Here is a 24,591-nt window from a genome sequence, read left to right as displayed (position 1 = left end):
ATTGTCACATATAGCAAACTGGTTTCATGCAAATTGTATTTTTCATTTTTGTACCTACAAAATGTTGTATATTTTGTCATATATAGCTAAGACCAAAATATGTTAAATAACCCAACTTGTCCAATTGGTAGCTCTAATATCACCTTTAATTTAATCTGACATAAACATTTTTGTCTGAGAATCCACCAATTAACACCTCAAATATCATTATTCTTTACTATTCAGCCAAAACATTAGTTAAAAATTAAATTTACCAAGGAAATAAATAAATAATAATAGTAAAATTTACCTGACAACACCAAATAAGAGTATAAATATCTGCAACTCTTTGTTGCAATTTACAACACTCTAATACAGCACCGCTTTCATAATTTTCAAGTCCATTTCATAAAATCATACCCACCTTTTGTCTCTTTGAAAAAAATGGAGTATCGCCATGGATATCATATGAGCTTCTGCAGTATTGCCTTTTCCATTGTTTTTCTGATTCCATGGCTGGACCGAGTTGAGTCGTCTGAATTTGGTGGGGGCTGCGATTATTTCAGAGGGAGTTGGATAGAAGATGCTACATACCCTCTCTACAACAGTTCGGATTGTCCCTTCATAAGCAAAGGGTTCGATTGTCAAGCAAATGGACGACCTGATAAACTCTACCTCCAATATAAATGGAACCCTACTGCTTGTTCATTGCCAAGGTATTTACTGTTTATTTTTTTCTAAAAAAAAAAGCTAAGTACTAAACGATGAGATTTCTTAAAATGAGCTAGTGGCATGGATACCACAAAAAACTGTAACGTGGTATGAAAATGACGATTCATAAACAAAATGACAGCTTTTTTCTGCATATTTAAATGTAAACAAAATACTGCTTTATCTTACAATGTATGGTGACGGAATATTGTTCACGAATTATCCACTTTTATGACAAAAAATAATAATCATTAACGAGAAAGTTTAAGTTATCCCATCTGTTGAATGTAAATATTATATATATCGATAAACGATCACTTTTATACAGATTCAATGGTTTGGATTTCTTGAAGAAGATGAAGGGGAAGAAGATATTGTTTGTTGGGGACTCAATAAGCTTGAATATGTGGCAGTCATTATTATGCATGGTTCATGCAGCTGTGCCGCAATCCAGTTATACTTTAAAGAGTGTAGGCAACCACTCTACCTTTTATCTACCGGTGAGTTTTATTATATAGTTATAATAAAGCATTATCTCTTCTTTTGCGACTTTTTATTCAAATTAAAAGCGATAAATTGTCATTGACGTTGATAAATATTATCCTTTTTATTGATTATCAACGAGTTTCGTTATTTTATATGTTACTTTTAACGAATATTTTTATCTAATTGAAAATGACTTTTTATTGCAGGAGTTTGGGATCTCATTGGTGTATTCTCATAATGTGTATCTTGTCGATATGGTGAAAGAAAGTATAGGCGTGGTTTTAAAACTTGACTCGATCGAAAATGGGAATTACTCATGGAAAGGATATGATGTTCTCATCTTTAATTCATGGCATTGGTGGGTTCATACGTCTAAGGAAAGAATCAACCGTATGTGTCATTTTCTTTTATCATTTTTCAAATTTATTCTAACTCTGTCTGTTTATATATTTTTGTCCTATAATACATTTTAAAATGATGATTTTATATAAATATTGACATGTTAGACAGATGGGAATTCATTGAATCCAAGGGAAAGATATATAGAGATATGGATAGGTTGATGGCATTCAAAGAGGCACTAACTACTTGGTCCAAATGGATTGATTCCAATGTTGATCCTCTCACTTGTCAAGTGTTTTTTCAGGGCATCTCTCCAGTCCATTACGAGTAAGCATTTTTTGGGTTAAATTTTATATTTTATTTTTGGCTTAATACTCAAATAAGTGCTCAAACTATATCCTTTTTTACCCAATTTAGTGCCTACAATATTTTTTTGCTAATCCAGGTACCTAACGTTATTAACTGACCACTTTAGGTGCCCGGGACATAACGACCGTTAGTTTTCTCCATTAAATGACACATGTCATAATCTGATAATTTTGAATTTTTTTTTTTTAAATATTAAAAATACAATTATTTATAAAAAAAACCCTAATTTCTTTTAAATTACAAAAGCCCTAAAATCCCCAAATCCTAACACTAACCCGCTGTCGCCACCCTTTTCGGCCACGATCACCACCGCCGAATAGTTCATGCCATCATCCTAGTTATATGTCGTTGTAGTTATCGTCGATTAGCCGTTGGAATCGCGTGGGATCGTGATTTTCATCCTAGGGTTCACGGGGTATAAAACGTTGATTCGCCGTTGATCGTTCACGATTTCATAGGGATTTTGGTTGCCGTGGGGAAGTGAGGTCGGGTGGAGCTTCGTCGACGGCAAAGGGCGACGGTCGATGTGGGTTTAGGGGTTGAAATGAAGTTTTCAAAGGTTTGGGGTTATTTCAAAATTTATGTGTTTTCTTTTTAAAATTATCTATAATTTTATTTTTTAATTTTTTATAAAACTTTAAAATTATCAGATTGTGAAACGTGTCATTTAACGGAAGAAATTAACGTTGTTGACTGTCTGGGCACCTAAAGTGGTGTAACGTTTGTAACATTAGGCACCTGGATGAGCCAAAAAATATTGTAGGCATCTATTTGGGAAAAAAGTATAGTTTGGGCACTTATTTGGGTATTAAGCCTTTATTACAATATGATAATTTTAAATTTTTATATAAAATTAAAAAAAATTATATTTTTTTTAAACCCACGTCGACCGCCGCCCTTTGCCGTCGACAAAGCTCCACTATACCTCATCTCCCCCGACGACCAAAACCATTGTGAAATCATGATCGATCGACGACGAATCGACATTTTATACCCCACGAACCCTAGGATGAAAATCGCGATCCTAAGCAATTCTGACGGTCAATCGACGACAACTACGATGGCGTATAACTAGGATGATGGCATGGGCTACGTCGTTGTCGTCGGCGGTGGCCAGAAAGGGTGGGGACGAAGGTTAGTGTTAGGATTTGAAGATTTTATGGGTTTTGAGGTTTTTTGTAATTGAAATTAGGTTTTTTTTATAATTATAATAATATGATTTAATTTTTTAAAAAAATAAATTTCAAAATTATCAGATTGTGATACGTGTCACTTAAAGAAAAAAACTAACGGCCGTTACGTCTCGAGCACCTAAAGTGGTCACGTTTGTAACGTTAGGCAGCTGAATGGGCCAAAAAATACTTTATAGTCACCAATTTGAGTAAAAAGTGTAAGTTTGGGCACTTATTTGAGTATTAAGCCTTTTAAAAATTATCTAGATAAGTGCGTCTCGTAAGATAAAAGCGTTCGGTTTTAACCGTAGTTTGAACTTTGACAGTGGCAGGGAATGGAATCGTTCGGTTTCAACAACCTGTAAAAACGAAACAACACCATTGAATGGAACCACATATCCTGGAGGATTGCCGCCGGCGGTGGGGATAGTGAAGCAATTGCTGAAAAGCATGGTGAAGCCGGTCACTTTGCTGGATATAACAACGCTTTCACAGCTGAGGAAAGACGGCCATCCTTCTGTTTATTATGGAGCGAGTGGAAACGATTGTAGCCATTGGTGTCTTGCTGGACCTCCTGACCCTTGGAACGAAATCCTCTTTCCACTGCTCTCAATTTCCTAGAAAGCTAGGGATGCTGATTTAAATTTTCAATTTTTTTAACTTTGTAGGATTATAAACGTGTCATCTAATTATTTCTAAGATTATACAGATATTTTTTAATTTTAAAAAGTCACGAACGAATCGATTAAATTGTAAAAAAGAAATTCATTTCGGGTTTTGACGTTTTTAAAGATTGGAAATTTCATTTGACAATTTGAACAATGGGGAGATGCCGTTGGTGAAAGAAAGAACATCTCCTAAGAATATCTCCTACTTTATCGGAGCTATCGAAAAGAGGTGTATCAAATCTAGAATCTTGTTTTTGTGGGTTGTGTCATGAAGAGATTGAAACTCCAGAGCATTTGTTTCGCCAATGCAAGGTGGTGTGGAGGTTATGGACAAGATGGTGTGCCCTTTGGAAGATCGCTTTCGTTATTCCGGTTAACGTCAAAAGCCTCCTCATGGTACGGAATAATCAACCGATCAAGAAGGATCTCAAATCTTTTTGGATCTTGGCTTTTTTTTTTTTTTTTTTAGTCTGGTCTATATGGCTTTTTCGCAATGACATTATCTTCAATAAAAGAATCTGCTGCGAGAATCGATTATTTGATCAGGCCATGCAGAGAATTGGAATATGGGGTAAAAGCAAGTGGCATATTCGCTTTCGTTCTGCTACTGATTTTGTGAATGGTCTTTGGATCCTACAGTAGTTTCGATCGTTAATCCTCCTTTGTGAAAAAAATGGTGTCCATTTCGATTTTGCTGTTGTGTAGCTATAGTTGTTTTGTAGGTTGAAAGTTGTTGGAGCAGTGGGGTTTAATTTATATGAAGCACCAAGAAGCAAAATAAGAAGTTTAATGGTGAAAAGAGCTTGAGAGACAAGAGTTTGAGTCTGGTTTTCTGTGTGAATTGTTGGAGTTGAGCCTTTGTGATTTGTTTGCCTTTGGGGTAGGGATCTATTGTTTTCTTTTTCGTGGAGATTGTGCATGATGGCGTTGAGTCGGGGCTGCTTCTGTTGGCGTGTTGGTGAGGATGTGGTTACATTTGCATAGGCACAAATTGAAGGCTAAATTGGCATTCTTGGCAAGTGTAATGCTTTGAGAATGTTGGTGTTGCAGGTTGGTTCGCGTAGTGGTTTTTGGCCCCAAGTCTGGTGTTATATTGGTTAGAAACTAGAATTTTGGTGGTCAAATCTGTTGTACCCAAATTGTTGTTTGATTGAGTTGCCTTGTCAGCTTTATGTGTGTGTTGTTTTGTGAAAGATTCGCTTATGTATTGATATTGATATGGTGAACTCTTTTTTTTCCATCTAAATTTAGAAAGTTCTTTTAACGAGGCTCTTATTAATGTTTTGTTTTTTTACGTGTCAATTTTATGAGTCATACAAAATTTCCTTCTAATTTTTTTTTTGTATGGTAATTTCATAGATCTTGAGAGATGTTATCAAAAATTTAATATGATGAATTAAACAAGATCAAATTGATCAATTATTGCATAAAATAGTTGACGGTGGTCGATGTAGTGACATATGAGTTGATTATTACAGTCTATTAATTGAGTGATTTGTTTGTAACGTTTTCTCTTTCTGCACTCATAGTTTTAGTTCATGGAGATGTTCACAACTTCAACACAGGCCGTGAAGTGGAGACAAAGGAAGTGAAAACTGTGATCTTTTTCGAGGGAGTTGGGCTTTTGATGATTCCTTTGAGCCTCATTATGATTCTTCGAGTTGTCCGTTCATCGGAGGCGGCTTCGACTGCCAGAAAAATGGCAGGCTTGACCGGAATTACCTCACAGCTGAAAAGCATGGTGAAGCCGGTGACTTTGCTGGATATAGCAACGCTTTCACAGCCGAGGAAAGACGGCCATCCTTCTGTTTATTATGGCAGGCTTGACCGGAATTACCTCAAGTATAGATGGCAGCCTAATGGCTGTGAACTCCACAGGTAAAGCTTTCTTATTATTCCTTCACTTTTTTTCTCCCTTGTTTTGGTAATAATATGAAGGGTAAAGTAACTGGACTATGATAAAATGATTATTTTGGTCCAACTATGGTTATGGTGCCTCTATTTTATTCAAACTTGATACTTAGTCATCATACTTTAATATATCATAATTTGATTCTCTATTTTTATAAAACTATCAAATTAATCCAAATAGTTAATACCTTAACTATCTCGGTTAAAATATTGAAGTAATTTTTCTTGAAAATACTCCTTCCAACTAAAGATGAAAAAAAAACTCAGATTATACATGATTATTAATGATGAGAAAGCATAGACTCGATCAAGATTTGAAGACACTCTGATTTGTATTAAGGTAAAGTATATTAGAAGTAATTGAATTATACTTAAATGATTGTTTTAGTCGTAGAACTTTTAAAGTTTATAAAATTATCATGAAATTTATTGAATTGTTATAAAATGATCATCATAATGTTATAATAAATATAAAAGTTTAAAAATTTAATGATATTTTGTATCAGTTTGATAAAATTTAGCGGTCTTCTCTTGAATTATGGTCCTAGGTTCAGTGGAATCGATTTTCTGGAGAAATATAGGAAGAAGAAGATACTTTTCGTGGGGGATTCATTAAGCAACAATATGTGGAAATCATTGATTTGCATGCTACATTCTGCAGTCCCCAAATCAAGCTACACATTTAGCTCAAAAGGGCATCTCTCAACGTTTTCATTGCTGGTATCTCCAACTCTCACTTGCATGCTCCAACTGATTCTTGTCTGTTCAAAAATATATATATATATATATACACACATACATACATATATTGCAGGACTATGGGATTTCAGTTAACTGGCTTAAAAATGGGTTCCTGACAGATGTGGCATACGAAAAGATTTGTAAAGTTTTGAAGCTTGATTCGATCAGTACCGGAAAAATGTGGCTGGGTGTCGATGTCTTGATCTTCAATAGCTATCACTGGTGGACTCACTCAGGACGCCTGCAATTGTACTTCCTTTTCTGTTGAATTCTTGTTAAAGGAATCGAATTGATCTGAACTTGAAATGATTGAATTATAAATGAAAAAAAATGAAGAATTTGTTTTGCAGGTGGGACTACTTCCAATATGGAAACAAGACAGTGAAAGAGATGGATCACATGGAATCATACCAGATTGCAATGACAACTTGGGCATATTGGGTTGATAACAACATTGATCCTTCCAAGACCAGTGTCTTCTTCCAAGGAGTTGCAGCAGTTCATATCAAGTAACTTCTAGAAACTTCTCATCCCTTCTCAAGAATTACCCCATGATTTTTCAACTAAGTTTCTTTCATTTTGCTTTGTTTAACAGTGCCAAGGAATGGGGAGAACCAACACACAAAGATTGCAGTAAAGAAACAGAGCCACTGAAGTCTGAAAGGGTCAACATACCCTGGACCTCCTGTGCCTGGGGAAGCTATCCTAAAGACTGTTTTGAGTAAAATGATTAAACCTGTCCACTTACTTGACATTACTTTGCTAACACAGTTACGGAAAGATGGTCATCCTTTCCATTTATGCCGGCGGAGGCCCCAAGTTTGTCGATTGCAGCCATTGGTGTCTTGCAGGTGTGCCTGATACTTGGAATCAACTATTATATGCAGCTTTGGTTCAGTAAGATATTCTTTTCCCATATATTGTTGGGAGATAATTTATCAACTCATAACAGCCACATTGGCTGTTTATAATTGTAAGTAAATAAAACTTTAGATTCCAATAAAAGGAATTCTTTTCTTTTTTCTACAACACGCCAACACCTGCAACCGGACACACCTGCAATCAGTCCGGTTGCTAGCCACCACTACGGTGAACAACCGATTAAAAGATTTGAACTTGGTTCAATCCCATGGATAAATGATGAATACTTGATTAACGAATCAAACTTGGTTCAAGGACAACAGATCCGATTTAAACTACATTTTAAGGAAATTGAAACATATTCATCAGAGTCTAGCATTCAACTCAGCTCAAGAAGAGTAAGATTCATTTCAAATACCTCTATAATCAAAATATAAACGGGAGCAGCATGCTGTCGCATTCGCATAGCGGGAGCCAAAGAGAGAAATTTATAGCCAGAGGGACCAAAAACATGAGAAAATGGCCAGTAATGAGGGAAGCATCATTGCCTACACTCTCTCAAGCCAGACCCTGCTTTATCTTTGTTTATCTCTGCTTCTGTACCCTCTTGTCCCGTATTGGCAGCTCGATAGGCTTCTGGGCTTCATGAGGATGGTCTGGGCCCTTGTAAACCTTTAGGTGGTTAAACAATGCTCTACCAAGCTGAGGAAGGCAAATGTTAGTTAAGAGCTAGGCGATACTCGATAAACATCGTGCACAAAGTATACAAAAGAAACAATGGATTCAATGCAACAGCTGATAACCTTGATATAGTTGGTGAAAACATAATACCCCCACCCGAGTCATATTTCGAAAATTCTTAACAAGTTTAAACAGTTTGGAAAGCTTAGCATTGAGCAGTTGATAATCTTGATATAATCGGTGAAAACATAATTCCCCAACCCAAGTCATTTGGAAAACTCTTAACAAGTTTAAACAGCATGGACAGCTTAGCAGGTAGCAGTAGTATGAGCATCAGACGTGCAAGAAAAGCTAAGCACACAATGATACGAATAGCCAAGACATTTCAGATTGATCAGCAATAAGACAAATTCCGAAGGCATATGAGGATTTATTATCCTTCATTTAGAACCTAAAGTATAGGTATATGGGATGGAAAATTTTATGTCCACATATGAATTCATACAAACTGATATGTATGTGTCGGATTCTTCACATTCTCTAAAGTTTCCGTGCCCTACATCTATGTCTGGCACATTCATATATAGGTGTGTACGCTCCTTCAAATATACTTTATAAGAACTTAGAGAAACTGAGCAGACATGTACTAGCTACATACTCATATCCGACACTCAACCCAAGTTCTGGTAACAAATATCTACATATAGTCTCGGATGAGAAACAGTGAACTTACCCTTCCTTTAGGAAGCATACCACGGACAGCATGCTCAATAATTCTCTCGGGAATTCTCTGCTGCAGCTGGTTGAATGTTTCCACTTTCATGCCACCTGGTCTTCCTGAATGCCTCCTGTAGAGCTTTTGTGTCCTTTTCTTTCCGGATACAGCAACTTTTTCAGCATTCACCTATGGAGTCAAAGCACACCACAAACTTTTAGTATTTCTAAAACATAAAATAAACATACTGGACGAAACCAGAAGGTATAAATAAAGCTCCCTCCACTAAATGCCAAATCACTATAAGGCGAATCATAATCCTTTAAGCCACAATATCTTTAGCAGAATATATACGAAACCAGATCCATACTGATAGTTACAGGTTTCTAGAAGAGAAAATGTAAACAAGCGCAGCATCAAAAGCTCAAATCAACATCCATAGACATGCTTAACTGATTAGTTAAAGGTGATCCGTCCAAAAAGCTTTATTTTTGCACACCAGAACAAATCATATCCAAAATAAAGAAAACCAAGCCTTTTAGAGAGCAATTGAATAATGTAAATTGCACATAGCAGTCAACAATTTGGCCATAGCCAAACCTCTTTTCAACCCTGGTTTAGCAACAAACAGCATAAACGAGTTCTTAGAAAGAAAACAACTCCTAATTTAACAAGACAGTGAACAACACAAAACCGCATACCACTATCACAAAGGCTCCCATATCCACACTAGGAGTATAAGTGACCAAATTCTTTCCACGAATATGAACAGCTATTGTCGATGCAAGTCTTCCCAGAATTTTATCTGATGCATCTACAACATACCATGGTTTTTCGGTATTCACGTGATCTTTAGCTTTCGGATACCATGTGTTGTTCCAAATGTCCTGCAAACATAAAGAACGTGATCCAAATTAAGCAAGCATGCGGGGAGAAAAGCAGAAATGTCATCACAGAATACAGTGAGAAGTAAAAAGCACATGATAATAAGAGTTCGAAAGTGAATGCAGATCCACAGTTAATAATTGTGTAAGATGTAACTAAAGAGAAATTATGCACACCTTTAGAGCAGAAATTCCACTTACAGATAATCATCAGTAATTTTCATTCAAAGGAAGCTAGAAATGCCCAATTTTGCAATCCCAGGAAGAATCTAATGACTAAGTTTCAAAGCTGAAACTTTTAACAAGTGTTGCTCAAGGTTCAAATCAACAACAATTCAAAATTTTCAGACAAAAATGGACAAAAAGCTTGAAATAAAATTGGGTTTAACCAAAAGAACCCTATGAATAATAAATTCAAAGTCATAATTGCATTAACTAACCTTCCACTCAAAACCCAGAAAAAAATAACTTTAACAAAGAAAGAAGAAGAAAAAAGGAGAGAAAAAGAGAGTCTTTACAGGGCCATCAGCCTCGGATTCCTCGAACATCCAACGTTGGTTTTCAGGGACAAGAGAGAGGTCCTGACAACGAACCCGGAAATCCCGTTTAGAGAAAGATAGCGTTGTTGTCGTCCGAACAACAGAAGGTTTTGACAATACCAGAACTGGGAAGAACCCAAGAAATGAGCTTTGGTTACTAGGAATATTCTTTTTCAAAGAAGCAAATGAAGTTCTCTCTGAAGAAGAAGAGAAAATGGCTGAGGTTGAAGAACAAAGGATCGCCATTTCTTTGGTTTTACACTAGTACTGGTTCACCCTTTGCTGCTTTTATCAACTACTACAGACTGGATAAGATGGCTTTCATGTCCCTAGCTTTTACTACCATTTATTTTTCGGTTTTTGCTGCTCAGTAATCCGTAATCACTAATCAGTAATTCCTTGGCTATCCAGCTTGGACCATGTATGGATAGATTTGGGCTTTACGGTTATATGGTTTGAGCTTTTAAAATACAAGCATAAAAATACCATGAAAATTAAACACAAGGCGAGGCAAGAAGAAATAGATTGGGCCTGCAAATTCCATCTAAAGATGGGGAAAACACTCTTGACCTGATTTTTTTTATCCTATCTTACTTTTTATTCTAAAAAATAATTAAACGAATTTAATAGTTAAAAAATATTATTTTTCTTAAAAAAAATTATTTGAATAATTACATCTGTATGATATTTATGTATTATCAATAATTAAGAAGATTTAAATATTATCTTCAAAGGCGGAGGGGTTAGTGCAGGCACTACCCTCCGAAATTTGAAAAATTATAATTTAGATCTTTTTAATTTTTAAAATATTTACTTTGGTCCTCAAATTTTTAAAAAATTCATATTAATCCTTAAACTTATTGAACATTCTTAATTAAACCCCTCCCATAATTTTTAAAAGATTCTCATTAAGTCTCTCAAAATTTTAAAAATTTTAATTAGACCTCAACTTTTTTTGAAAAAAATATAAACGGAAGTCTTTAAAATTCTTAAATTTAACCTCTAAATTTTTAAAAGTTTAAATTAAGCTCTCTAAACTCTACGACTAAGTACTGCTTCTGAATACCTTATATCACTATTAAAAACCATACACGTACTTTTAAAAAACAGTGCAAACCGTGTCAAATAGACATCCTATTTGATTGACCATTCTAAATTCATGCATTGACTATAAATGCAATACTTTTGTGTTTAACAGAACTTTGGAAGTCTTCATCAATGATGACATAGACTACAAGCATTTTATATTATGACAGAAAAAAATACAAGAGTTTTAAATGGTTTTACTTCATTTAAATGATGAGGAAGGTGTAAAATACTTTCAATTTAGACTGCATTATCTATGAGGCAGACCAAGAATCATTCAAAGTGCAATTTAAAAACATGCATTTTTATTTTTAGAGTTCTGTCTCTCCAGAGAGAGACAGAAGGCCAAGATTTTCATTATCAATAATTATTAATTAAGTGAACATGGTTACAAAAAAGTCAAGTCTTTCATCAGATTTTCTGCCAAACTTTTTTTCTTCTGATTGGATCAAAAATATAAGTCACAGGATATAACATAAACTACAGTGTCTTCTGAATTTACAAGAAATTGCAAACACTTATTATAAGGTTTGCTCTTATTTAAATGATAGCATCAAATTTCCAAAACATTTCTAAACTGGGGTAGTTGAGATTAGGGTTGTAAATGATTCAGGTTTGAATTAATAAAGTTATATTTGTGTTCATTTGTTTAAGGTGTTAATATACGATTTGTGTTTGTTTAAATTTTTAGTATCATGCTCGTATTTGTATTCATTCATTTATTTTTGGAAGGTGTTCATATTCGATTCACTTAATGTTCACAAACATATTCATTTATATGTTTGTCAACATGTTCGTTTAGTGTTTGTAGACATATTTTCGCGAACACAGTGATAAAATTATGCCATTGGCCCTTAAGCTCCTTAGGCTTCAAAGTTTGAATTCTAAAATTTATCATGTGTTTAATTTAGCTACTACCTTCATTAATATTTTAAATGTAAAAAAATAAAATGAAAATGAAAACCATATAAACGAGCTTATAAATAAGTAGATATATGAGCCAACAAACGAGTTTGTTTGTGAACATAAACTAATCGCGCGTTTGTTTATTAAATGAACATAAAATATTATTTATACTCGTTTATTTAATTTAATAAACGAACATAAACAAATATTATATAAATAATTTACACATAATTTATCGAACATTCTATGCATTTTCACGGAGAATATACTTTCTGTCATTACAACGCGGATGAGGTTATAGCACAGCTAGAGTGATAATGACTTTGTGTTGAATTGTTTTATGGTTTGGTACTTTGGTTTTAATTAGTTGACTGAGTTTTTTAGTTTTAAAAAGTGAGAAATTGCAGAAATGGTAAGATGAAGAAATTGAACTCTTCACTTGTTAGCCTCAGCTTAATCTCCTTCCCTCCCCCTGAAAGTACCTAAGGATGACAACACCAAAACAGCCCTTCTTTTGGCTCCTCGTGCACCTGCTGGCCCTAGCTTTGTCTTTCCTTCCTCATGCTTGCACCGTCAGAACCATAGGCAAGCACTGTAACCGCTTTACTCTGTGTGGAAACCTTAACATCAGTCACCCTTTTCGATTAAAATCCCACCACCATAGCTGTGGTCTCAAGGTATTTGAGCTGGTGTGCGACAACAACCGAACAATTCTCTCTGGGGAACAAGGGAATTTCTATGTTCAACACATCTCTTACGTTAAGTATACTATTCATCTTGTAGATGTGAATCTGTACAACCATTACTGCTCTCTTCCTCACGGTTCCCTTCCGTTGCGTTATTCTTACAATGGAAAATTAAGTCAACCAGAAATTGATAGTTATGCATATTACAATTATAGCGAGGTTTATGTGGTTAAGTGCAGTAGGAAGATGAAAAAGTCTTGGTCAGGGGTTAATTACATCGATGCTTCTCGATGTTCTTCCTCTCCACCAACTAATGATCTCTTTTATTATTTTTTGGATGGAAAAACGGCGCCGTCTGATTTACATACGTCGTGCACGGTTGACGCCCGGGTTCCGATCAATCTTCATAACATCAGTGACGCCTCTACTTTTGATATTTACAAAAAACTGATGATGGGCGTCCAACTCAGATGGTCACCCAACATTCGTGAAGGTTATCCATGGCTGCAGTGGAACTCAGTTGTTAACGTGTGAGAATTTTTTACTTTGTTTTGAAATGTATTCTTTACTTCTTCTTTTTTTAACTAATCAGATGAACTTAACCATTTCTTTAATGTGTTTTGTTCAATACTCCAGACTGAAGTCCCTGTTGATGTTGGTTGCTGGAGGTATTGTTTTACAGATTTCGTTAATACTAATATCACTAAAAATTCGTTATTATTATTATTTTGTTTACCAGAAGAATTTCTAGATAGAATTGAAATTTTGCAAAAATATAGTGTTAAAGCATTAGCATTTAGATTAATTTTCAATCTAATATATTTATTTATTAACATTTTAATACACTATTCAAGTATAGGTGGTAAACCATCTGATCAATGCCGGAACTAAGTGAGGACACGTGGATCCCCTAAAATTTTGGAAAGTTCAATTTTAAACCCTTAAAAAAAATTATAAATAATTTGGCCCTAGTAGAATTTTAAGAAATTTGAATTAATTTTTAAAGTTTTTAAATGTTCTTAATTAAACCTCTCCCATAATTTTTAATAAATTTCAATAAGCCTCCCAATTTTTTAAAATTTTTAATTTGACCCCAATTCTTTTTTTTTAAACATGTAAACTGAACTCTTTAAAATTTTTGAAAATTTTAATTTAAATATCTAAAACTTTAAAATTTTTAAGTTTCTCCCAAAACTCTATCGTAAAAGGTATAATCTAATCTTTACATAAAATTAACTTTTCACATTTGTCTCATAATTTAAAATTATTTTTACTTGAATTTAGATTTTTAATTCGTTTGATAACATAGCACTAATTCTCTTGTATCTTTCTTCCAACAGCATTTTTTTATGCTGCAATATACGGTACGCATTAGTTCTGTACTTTTATCAAATGAAACTTAATAAATGAAAAATATGGCTTCGCTTGATTTTCTTACCTTTGTAACAGGGATCGTGCCCTTAAGGATATTTTTAGGGATAATTTTAGGGATATTTTTCTTGATCGCCCTTATACACAAATTAAGAAGAAGGCATTTGTCGATGGACGAGGAGATTGAGAACTTTCTTCAAAGCCAAAAGAACTTCATCCCTATAAGGTATTCTTATGCCCAAATCAAGAAAATAACAGATGGTTTCAAGAATAAATTAGGTCAGGGAGGTTTCGGAACCGTGTTTAAAGGCGAACTTCGAAGCGGAAAACTCGTTGCAGTAAAATTATTAAACGAATCGAAAGGTAAAGGTCAAGATTTCATCAATGAAGTTGCAACTATCGGAAGGATTCACCATGTGAATGTTGTGCAACTCATTGGATTTTGCGTGCAAGGAAAGAAACAAGCTCTGGTCTATGATTTCATGACAAATGGATCATTAGACAAATTGATATTTTCCCCAGAAAGTAACAGTTTGAGCTGGGAAAAGATGTTTGAGATTGCACTTGGAATCGGTCGAGGTATTGAATATTTACATAACGGTTGTGCCATGCAGATCTTACACTTCGATATCAAGCCACATAACATTCTTTTGGACGACAACTTTGATCCAAAAGTTTCGGATTTTGGCCTTGCGAAGCTGTATTCAACAGAAGACAGTATTGTTTCTCTCACAGCAGCACGAGGTACAATTGGATATATGGCTCCTGAACTGTTTTACAAGAACATTGGAGGTGTTTCGTATAAAGCTGATGTTTATAGCTTTGGGATGATGCTGATGGAAATGGTGGGGAGGAGGAAAAATTTGAATGCTTTTGCTGATCATTCAAGTCAAATCTATTTTCCTACATGGATTTATGATCGACTCGAGTTAGGGGAGAACATAGAGCTTGGAGACATGACGGAAAATGAAAAGAAAACTGTGAGGAAAATGGTAACTGTTGCCTTTTGGTGCATTCAGACAAAGCCAGTATATCGTCCTTCAATGAGCAAAGTTTTGAAGATGCTTGAAAGTGAAGTGGAGCTACTTGAAGTACCTCCCAAGTCATTTGTGTTTTCTGTGGGCATGTCAAGTAATGATAGGGATTAAGAACTCAACACATAGGGGAATGTAATGTACTGCAAGTTGTGCAATGTTTAAAAGGAGGGTATGATTTAATTTGCATCCTTATAATGACTTATTTTCTTGTAATTCAACTTATAGTATGTGAAATTCGGAAGACCATATTAATCTTAACGGATAACGTTCAAAGATTACATAAGTACCGAATGAAATTGTTTCTAAAGCAATAATTACACGACAGAATAAATTTATTATGTTATGTTTGTTTAATCATTATTATTGTTTTTATAGTCAATGCTAATGTATTTGTCTTGTAACAATATTTTTACTAAGAATCGTCACTTGTGGTAAGACCGATATCAAAGCATTCATACATTTCTCATTTATTTTCTTCATATCCAAAAAATCCACTCAAATTTGATAAAAATTCATCTAAGAATTAACGTTATAATGCTTCGATCTCCTCCAATGATCGTATGATGAGACTAATTTCGAAGTATATTGTTCGTTTTCTTGACATAATGCTTCTCAATATTTAAAATCTCGAATTAACAACTCAAAACCCCAAAATAGTGAATTTTATTTAATTAGTTTCGTGAGTTTTAAATAGATACTGAAAAATTAGAACCGATGAATGGTACAATAAGACGAATTCACTAATATCTAGAGTAGTTGCAAAAGAAGCCGAATAATGATGGTTTCGATGAACTGAAAATATATGAAAAATATATTTTTAATGAAGAAAATCATAAAATAAAATAAAATAAATTACATTTTCAACGTCAATATCAATATGCATTTACACCAAAAGTTTCATATCATGGTATTGTCCCGAATTTAATTTTTTTTTTTTATTTTAATTAAATACAAAATCAAAATTTAATACTTATATTTAAATTATTTAAAATTCAGTAAAGCTATTCATATTAATAATTGTGTTTAAATTTAATTATGGTGTAACTCTTCAGTTTTATATATATTCATCAAGTGATTTTAGTAATAAAAAATATTATTTTATTTAGAGATTTCATATTCAAACAGTTATGTGTAGAATATATATATATATATATATATATATATATATATATATGTTTTTTTTTCTTTTGATAAATAAAGGAAAAAACACACTAAAGTTGTAACTTCTACAAGACAAGCAGTGTAGCAGCCTCCTCCTGCAACAAAGACCGAAACACTACAGGAGGCTACAAAAACCAAATAACTACTAAATCTCGTTGTCGAGCAACCTTAGTTATGGTAATCTCTACTTTATTCCTTTCAGGATTAACATGTTGAAGATCAAGACTCCAATTCTGCTGCAACAGGGCCGAGATATGAGCCAAAATCGTAAGCTGGCAGAAACAATTGTTGACTAAGCACCGAAAGGTGCATATTAAATGCACCGAAAAAAATGAGCCGTTTTGTTGATTTTTTGGACAATAGCTAAATCATAATTTAGTCATTAAACTTTAGAGTATTTAAAAATTAGTCCTTAGTTTTCAACTATAAATACCCTAGCTCATTTAGCTTCAAAATCATCCCAAAGCATTCTAGCTTTCTTCCAATACTAGAGAGATTTTAGAGAGTTTCTTGAGAGTTGTTTTCTCCTTTTTATCTAGAGAGAATTATCATTGTTTTCTCCTTGGTAGATCGAGAGAGGTTGTAATTCCTATTTTCTCATAGTGAAATTCTTCTACCGTTGCCCGTGGTTTTTACCCTAAATATTTTAGGGGTTTTCCACGTAAATTTTGTGTCTCTTTTATCTTCAATTTTATTTTCTCATATTATCAGTTGCAATTTTGCTCTATCTGATAGCCGTCTTTCGCAACAATTGGTATCAGAGCTAGATTCGAGTGTGTAATATCTGCTTATTGTCTTTGTGGTTGCCACCAAAAGGTTGATCCTCCAACATAAGAAAGTAAGAAGGTATTACCCATTCTTTGAAGGTTCCAGAGAACTATTCACGATAGTGAAATAGTGGGAGCTATCTGTAATAGAAGCTATGACAACGAAATTTGATATTGAAAAATTCAATGGGAGAAATTTCTCACTGTGGAAATTGAAGATGAAGGCCATCATGAGGAAAGACGGGTGTCTAGCGGCTATCAATGAAAGGCCGGTGGATTTCGCAGATGACAACAAATGGAACGAGATGGACGGAAATGCTATGGAAAACTTTCATCTAGCATTAGCAGATGAAGTATTGTCAAGCATCGAGGAGAAAAAGACAGCTAAGAAGATATGAGATCATCTCACCAAATTATACGAGGCCACATCGTTGCACAATAAAATTTTCCTTAAAAGGAAATTGTACACTCTCCGTATGCCAGAATCTACTTCAGTGACAGAGCACTTAAATACACTGATCACCTTATTTTCTCAGCTTACATCCTTAAGCTGTAAAATAGGAGAACAAGAACGTGCTGAACTTCTACTTCAAAGTCTACCGGATTCGTATGATCAACTCATCATCAACTTGACAAACAATAATGTCACCAGTCTAGTCTTCGATGACGTTGCAGCTGCTGTTCTACAAGAATAAAATCGGCGCAAGAACAAGGAAGACGGACAAGTAAATCTGCAACAAGCAGAAGCATTGACAACGATGAGAGGGAGATCAACAGAACGTGGCCAAAGCAGCAGTCACAAACATGGTAGATCGAAGTCGAGAAGCAAGAAGAATTTAAAGTGCTACCACTGTGGAAAGAAGGGTCACTTGAAGAAGGATTGTTGGAGTCTCAATAAAAACTCCAATCCACAAGGCAATACCGCAAACACTTCAGATGATGGAGATGCTCTATGCTGTGAAGCGTCAACCACCGTGGAAGGAAGAAAACGATTTGCAGATATATGGCTCATTGATTTAGGAGCAACATATCACATGACCTCAAGAAGAGAATGGTTCCATCATTATGAACCTGTCTCAGGAGGATCTGTTTATAGTTGCAATGATCATGTCTTAGATATCGTTGGCGTGGGAACCATCAAATTGAAGATGTATGATGGAACAATTAAAGTTGTTCGAGATGTGCGGCACGTGAAAGGCCTGAAGAAAAATTTATTATCCTACGGATTGTTGGATAATAATGCAAGCAAGATTGAAACACAAAAAGGAATCATGAAGGTGTTTCGTGGAGCGCTTGTGGTGCTGAAAGGCGAAAAGATAGCTGCAAACTTGTACATGCTGAAGGGAGAGACTTTGCTAGAAGCAGAAGCCTCTGTTGCCTCATGTAGTTCAGATTCTGTAATGCTATGACATAAGAAACTTGGACACATGTCAGAACAAGGAATGAAAGTCCTTGTGGAGCAAAAGCTACTTCCCAGCTTAACAAGTGTATCACTTCCTTTGTGTGAGCATTGTATAACAAGTAAGCAACACCGGTTGAAATTCAACACATCAAATTCTAGAGGCAAAAGTGTTCTAGAATTGGTTCACTCTGACGTATGGCAAGCACCGGTCACATCCCTAAGCGGAGCAAAATACTTTGTCTCATTTATTGATGACTACTCCAGGAGATGTTGGGTGTACCCTATTAAGAAGAAGTCAAATGTGTTTGCAACTTTCAAAAACTTCAAAGCGCGGGTGGAACTTGATTCTGGAAATAAGATCAAGTGTTTCAGAATAGATAATGGAGGAGAATACACAAGCGAAGAATTTGATGACTTTTGCAAGAGAGAAGGCATCAAAAGACAGTTCACAGTGGCGAACACTCCTCAACAAAATGGAGTGGCAGAGCGGATGAACAGAACCTTGTTAGAAAGAACACGAGCAATGTTGAGGGATGCAGGCCTAGAAAAATCATTCTGGGCAGAAGCAGTCAATACCGCTTGTTATTTGGTGAATCGAGCTCCATCAACTGCAATAGAGCTGAAGACACCAATGGAGATGTGGACTGGTAAACCAACTGATTATTCAAACCTCCATGTATTTGGAAGTATTGTGTACGTGATGTACAACTCCCAAGAAATCTCAAAGCTGGATCCAAAATCCAGGAAATGCAAATTCTTGGGGTATGCTGATGGAGTCAATGGGTATCGCTTGTGGGATCCCACTGCCCACAAAGTGGCCATTAGCAGGGATGTTATCTTTGTAGAAGATAAGCTACAAAGAAAAGAAGACGATGATAGCGCTGAAAAGTCAGAGACTACACATATACATGTGGAAAAGGAGGTTGAACAAGGAGATTCTTCTGAAGCAGAACCAGCATATGATGAACAAGAACCAGAGAGTTCTGAAACTCCAACAACTCATCAATCAGATCGTGTGAGAAGACGTCCCAATTGGCACTCAGATTATGTTATAGAAGGTAATATTGCATACTGCCTTTTAACAGAGGACGGTGAGCCATCAACATACCAAGAGGCAATAAACAACTCAGATGCTTCACTATGGATGATGGCGATGCAAGAGGAAATCGAAGCCCTTCATAAAAATAATACATGGGACCTTGTGCCACTACCACAAGGAAGGAAGCCAATTGGTAACAAATGGGTCTTCAAAATCAAGCGAAATGGTGACGATCAAGTTGAGAGGTATCGTGCAAGATTGGTGGTCAAAGGATATGCTCAAAAAGAAGGTATTGATTTCAATGAAATATTTTCTCCTGTGGTTCGACTAACAACAGTTCGAGTAATTTTGGCAATGTGTGCTACATTGAACTTACATCTAGAGCAACTAGATGTTAAAACAGCTTTTCTTCATGGAAATCTTGAAAAAGAGATTTACATGCTCCAGCCTGAAGGATTTGAAGAAAAAGAAAAGAAGAACTTGGTTTGCAGGTTGAACAAATCTCTGTACGGTCTAAAGCAGGCGTCGAGGTGTTGGTATAAGAGATTTGATTCCTTCATTATGTGCCTTGGATACAACAGACTTAATGCAGACCCTTGTGCTTATTTTAAGAGGTCTGGTGATAACGATTTTGTTATATTGCTGTTGTATGTGGATGACATGTTGGTTGCATGACCCAACAAAGATCATATTGAAGAATTGAAGGCACAACTGGCTAGGGAATTTGAAATGAAGGACTTGGGATCAGCAAACAAGATTCTAGGGATGCAAATTCACCGAGACAGAAGTAATAGGAAGATTTGGCTTTCACAAAAGAATTACTTGAAGAAGATCTTGTCACGATTCAGCATGCAAGATTGTAAGCCAATTTCTACCCCTCTTCCTATTAACTTCAAATTATCCTCCAGTATGAGTCCTAGCAGTGAAGAAGAGAGGATGGAGATGTCTCGAGTACCGTATGCATCAGCAGTGGGAAGTTTAATGTTCGCTATGATATGCACAAGACCAGACATTGCACAAGCAGTGGGAGTGGTTAGTCGGTACATGGCGAATCCAGGCAAAGAGCATTGGAATACAGTGAAGAGGATCCTGAGATACATCAAAGGGACCTCAAATGTTGCATTATGTTACGGAGGATCAAACTTACTAATCAATGGTTATGTAGATTCTGACTATGCAGGGGATTTGGATAAAAGCAAATCTACTACAGGATATGTGTTTAAAATTGCTGGTGGAGCTGTAAGTTGGGTTTCAAAATTGCAGTCAGTCGTGGCTACGTCCACAACAGAGGCAGAATATGTAGCAGCTACACAAGCCAGTAAAGAAGCAATTTGGTTGAAGATGCTATTGGAGGAGCTTGGGCACAATCAAGAGTATGTTTCTCTATTTTGTGACAGTCAAAGCGCCTTGCATCTAGCAAGGAATCCAGCATTTCATTCAAGGACAAAGCACATACGAGTTCAATATCATTTCATTCGTGAAAAGGTGGAAAAAGGGATGGTAGATATGCAGAAGATTCATGCCAAAGACAACATAGCAGATTTCATGACGAAAGCGATCAATACCGATAAATTTACTTGGTGTCGATCCTCTTGTGGCCTGTCAGAGACGTAAGCAACATGATGGTACAAGGTAGAAAGAATGTTGTGAAGATATGATTGTTCCAATCAAATCTTCAAGTGGGAGATTGTTGACTAAGCACCGAAAGGTGCATATTAAATGCACCGAAAAAAATGAGATGTTTTGTTGATTTTTTGGACAATGGCTAAATCATAATTTAGTCATTAAACTTTAGGGTATTTACAAATTAGTTCTTAGTTTTCAACTATAAATACCCTAGCTCATTTAGCTTCAAAATCATCCCAAAGCATTCTAGCTTTCTTCAAATACTAGAGAGATTTTAGAGAGTTTCTTTAGAGTTGTTTTCTCCTTTTTATCTAGAGAGAATTATCATTGTTTTCTCCTTGGTAGATCGAGAGAGGTTGTAATTCCTATTTTATCATAGTGAAATTCTTCTACCGTTGCCCGTGGTTTTTACCCTAAATATTTTAGGGGTTTTCTACGTAAATTTTGTGTCTCTTTTATCTTCAATTTTATTTTCTCAAATTATCAGTTGCAATTTTACTCTATCTGATAGCCGTCTTCCGCAACAACAATATCGTAATGCTTGATTACCCGAATAGCGTCCATAGAATCACACTTCATGATCACTTGTTTAAATCCGAGAGCCCAAGCACACAAGAAGCCCAGCAGAATTTCTCAAAGTTCAGCTTTCACCACCGAACAAATACCTATAAACATAGAGAAACCATGAACACAAGCACCAGCAGAATTTCTATTTCTATTATATTCAAATTTAATTATGGTGTAACCCTCCATTCTCAAACATACCCTGAGATAACGGAAGAGAATATTTTTCTAAACAAATATCAATTTCATTAAAAAGAAAAGAAGGAAGAGACATTTATTCCTTGGAACCATAACTCCTTTACAGGTGTCATTCATCTTTGTCTTCCTCTTCGATCATCATGCTTCATTTTTGCACTCCTGTCCCGACCCGCCGCACCAGGTTAGGAATGCCATGACCAATAGCATTTCACCACGTAAAAGCAATTCCGTCCACTGATTCCGTATTTCCGTCCTCATATTTGTGTCGTGAGATCACAGTTTCGATAACGACGTACTGATATAGTAATAACTTTAATTTACGAGGGGGATGGGATTGGCTTTGGCTGTGAGTGAAGCAGTTGAATTACGTCACCGACGGGTGCCTGTAACTCCGTGCCGTTCACTTTAAAATCCCTTTTAATTGACTTTTTGAGTTATGATGTGAAGGATTTATTGATGCAGAACACGTACAAGGAAATTAGTTTAAAAGAAACGCCACAAAACCAAATAGAAGTTTCTGTCCACTGATTTTGCTGGTCAAAATTGCTCCAAATCGAAAATGTCTAAGTAACGATAATTTAATTTAAGAATGAGAAAATATACGATCAAAAATGTTAAAATATTTAATATTTTTAATTGAGCGTAACTTAAAACGTTTATTTTTTAATATTGTCGGTTGACAATAAAAAATATTACATTCTTTATAATATTTTCGGTTCAACAGAATATGTTAAAAAATAACATTTTAGGTTAGATTCAGCCAAAAAAATTTTTACATTTTAATTACATCATTCTTTAACTTTAAATTAAATTGTCGTATAGCAGAATTGCCCTAAAAATATTACGAATTTTTTTTCACCTCAAAGTTATGAGAAAATTATCTTCTGAAATAGAATATTTATTATTGTGCTTTAAAAGATGTCGGAAAGACACCGTGTCTTCTCTATATTGCATGTTGTCCCAACAATAAGTCTAACATAATAACAAAAACATACCAGCTTTTTGGACTAAAATGCCCTTGATTTTTTCTCTCAAAAATATACTTCTTCTGTCATTGAATAATAAAAATTCTACTAAAGTTAAATTACAAATTTATTCTTAAACTATTTTTGATTTACAAAAAAAAATCTATAATTAAAATTTTATATGAAATTCTAGGGTTAAAATAAAATTTTACCCTTTCATTAAACCTTTTTACATTTTTAATTTTGTAAAAAAAATATAAATTTTTTAAATTTAAATTTTTTAAAGAAAATATATAAATATTTTCCAACTTGTTAAAAAAACAAATATATAATAAGGACAATTTGGTCAAATATACATTCCAATAATCTTTTATTCCTTTAACCAAACACGATAATCTTACATTCCTGCTAAACCAACCAAACACAAAATACAACATTCCCAGTAATCTTATTCCCTGATAATCTTACACTCCCACTGGTAATCTTATATTCGCACTGGTAATCTTACATTCCGTTAACCAAACGCACCCTAAAAGTAATGCTAAAGAGAAAAGTACACCAGTTGTCCTTAAACTATATTAAAACAATCTTTTTGATTAATAAACTTTCAAACATTACAAAATAAATATTAAACTTATCAACACGTTATAAAATGATTCCAACATGTTATAAAATAATAATAGTTTTTTATAACTTTAAGGATCATTTTCTAATAATTTCATAAGTTTAATGATCACTTTATAACAATTCTCTAAATTTTATTACTATTTTGTAATAATTTATGAAATTTAATGATCATTTTGTAATATTTAAGACTTTCTGATTAAAAGAATCATTGCAATATAGTTTAGGGACTATTGTTGTACTTTATCCTATAAAAAACTTAAAAAAAAAAAAGAAAGTTGTTAAGAGATTCATGAGTGCTACTAATATAGTACCTACTAACTTTAGATGGTTCTACCTTATTAACTTTCAATCACCTTTTTTTAAAAATTTTAATTTTAATTATAAAATATAGAATAAATAATCAGATATTAAAAGGATTAATATTTAGTAAATGATATTATATAATTTTATATATTATTGATGAATTAAATAAAAATAAAAATATAGAATTCTAAACTTAATTTATTTATAATAATTTTTTATTATATAATGAGTTAATAATAATATGTGAATTATATAATACAGTTAATACATTTTTTTAATTAATTACTGATTTCTGATTTATTAACCGACTACTCTAGATCGGATATTGCAAAGGTGAGGGTCCCCCTCTCAGCCCAGTTTATTTCATTTGTAAACGTCAGAGTTCGAACTCATGACCTTGCTTAAAAAATCTAGTGTCTCATCCAACTAGACTAACTAGTTGTTGGTTCTATAATTAATACCTTTAATATTCTCTCTGTTCAATTAAATTTGTCCACTTTAAATTTTAAAATTATCTTATTCAAAATATTTAATTAGAAAAATCAATAAATAACAATAATATTACAAACTCTAATATATCTTATAGGTCGAGTTTGAATTAAATTATAATCCATAAATGTTAATTGAATTTGAATTAAATTTAACACAAATGATAAGATTATATACTTGATTTGACTTATTCGCAACTCAATTTGAATTGACGTGAAGATCTGAAGTTGACTTTAACTGAAAATAATTGATTGGATATGATCTGATCCGAAAATCAATCGATCCAATTTAATCCTACCCGAAAT

At 34.3% G+C, this 24,591-nt stretch overlaps 3 protein-coding genes and 2 pseudogenes across 3 annotated transcripts; 4 read left to right on the top strand and 1 right to left on the bottom strand.

Moving 5' to 3' along the window:
• The first annotated feature begins 358 nt into the window (after window positions 1-358).
• LOC120160333 lies at window positions 359-3,719 on the top strand (annotated as a pseudogene).
• Window positions 3,720-6,379: 2,660 nt separating this feature from the next.
• LOC120160594 lies at window positions 6,380-7,373 on the top strand (annotated as a pseudogene).
• Window positions 7,374-7,492: 119 nt separating this feature from the next.
• On the bottom strand, window positions 7,493-10,422 carry LOC120160767 (50S ribosomal protein L13, chloroplastic-like). Its single transcript, XM_039171119.1, has 4 exons — window positions 10,039-10,422; window positions 9,338-9,523; window positions 8,655-8,825; window positions 7,493-7,942 (listed from the first exon to the last, which is right to left on the bottom strand). Exons 1-4 carry the CDS (start codon window positions 10,303-10,305, stop codon window positions 7,826-7,828), a joined length of 741 nt encoding a protein of 246 aa, XP_039027050.1. The 5' UTR covers window positions 10,306-10,422; the 3' UTR covers window positions 7,493-7,825.
• A 2,116-nt stretch (window positions 10,423-12,538) lies between these two features.
• On the top strand, window positions 12,539-13,271 carry LOC120160593. The gene has a single exon (XM_039170973.1). The coding sequence runs from the start codon at window positions 12,540-12,542 to the stop codon at window positions 13,269-13,271; it is 732 nt and encodes a 243-aa protein (XP_039026904.1). The 5' UTR covers window position 12,539.
• Window positions 13,272-14,152: 881 nt separating this feature from the next.
• LOC120160592 (rust resistance kinase Lr10-like) lies at window positions 14,153-15,302 on the top strand. The gene has a single exon (XM_039170972.1). It carries the CDS (start codon window positions 14,153-14,155, stop codon window positions 15,254-15,256), a length of 1,104 nt encoding a protein of 367 aa, XP_039026903.1. The 3' UTR covers window positions 15,257-15,302.
• The last annotated feature ends 9,289 nt before the right edge of the window (window positions 15,303-24,591 follow it).

Source organism: Hibiscus syriacus, unplaced genomic scaffold (assembly GCF_006381635.1).
Source record: "Hibiscus syriacus cultivar Baekdansim isolate YM2019G1 unplaced genomic scaffold, ASM638163v2 tig00111392_pilon, whole genome shotgun sequence".
NCBI lineage: Eukaryota > Viridiplantae > Streptophyta > Magnoliopsida > Malvales > Malvaceae > Hibiscus > Hibiscus syriacus.
The sequence above is the reverse complement of the archived record's forward strand: the minus strand, read 5'-3'. Positions and strand labels throughout refer to the sequence as shown.

Coding starts and splice junctions, on each gene's coding strand:
- LOC120160592 (XM_039170972.1), top strand. CDS start 14,153: ATGGCTTCGCTTGATTTTCTTACCTTTGTAACAGGGATCGTGCCCTTA.
- LOC120160593 (XM_039170973.1), top strand. CDS start 12,540: ATGACAACACCAAAACAGCCCTTCTTTTGGCTCCTCGTGCACCTGCTG.
- LOC120160767 (XM_039171119.1), bottom strand. CDS start 10,305: ATGGCGATCCTTTGTTCTTCAACCTCAGCCATTTTCTCTTCTTCTTCA. Junction 9,524..10,038: donor AATCCGAGGCTGATGGCCCT/GTAAAGACTCTC, acceptor TTATGTTTGCAG/GACATTTGGAACAACACATG. Junction 7,943..8,654: donor GTATGCTTCCTAAAGGAAGG/GTAAGTTCACTG, acceptor TGCCTTCCTCAG/CTTGGTAGAGCATTGTTTAA.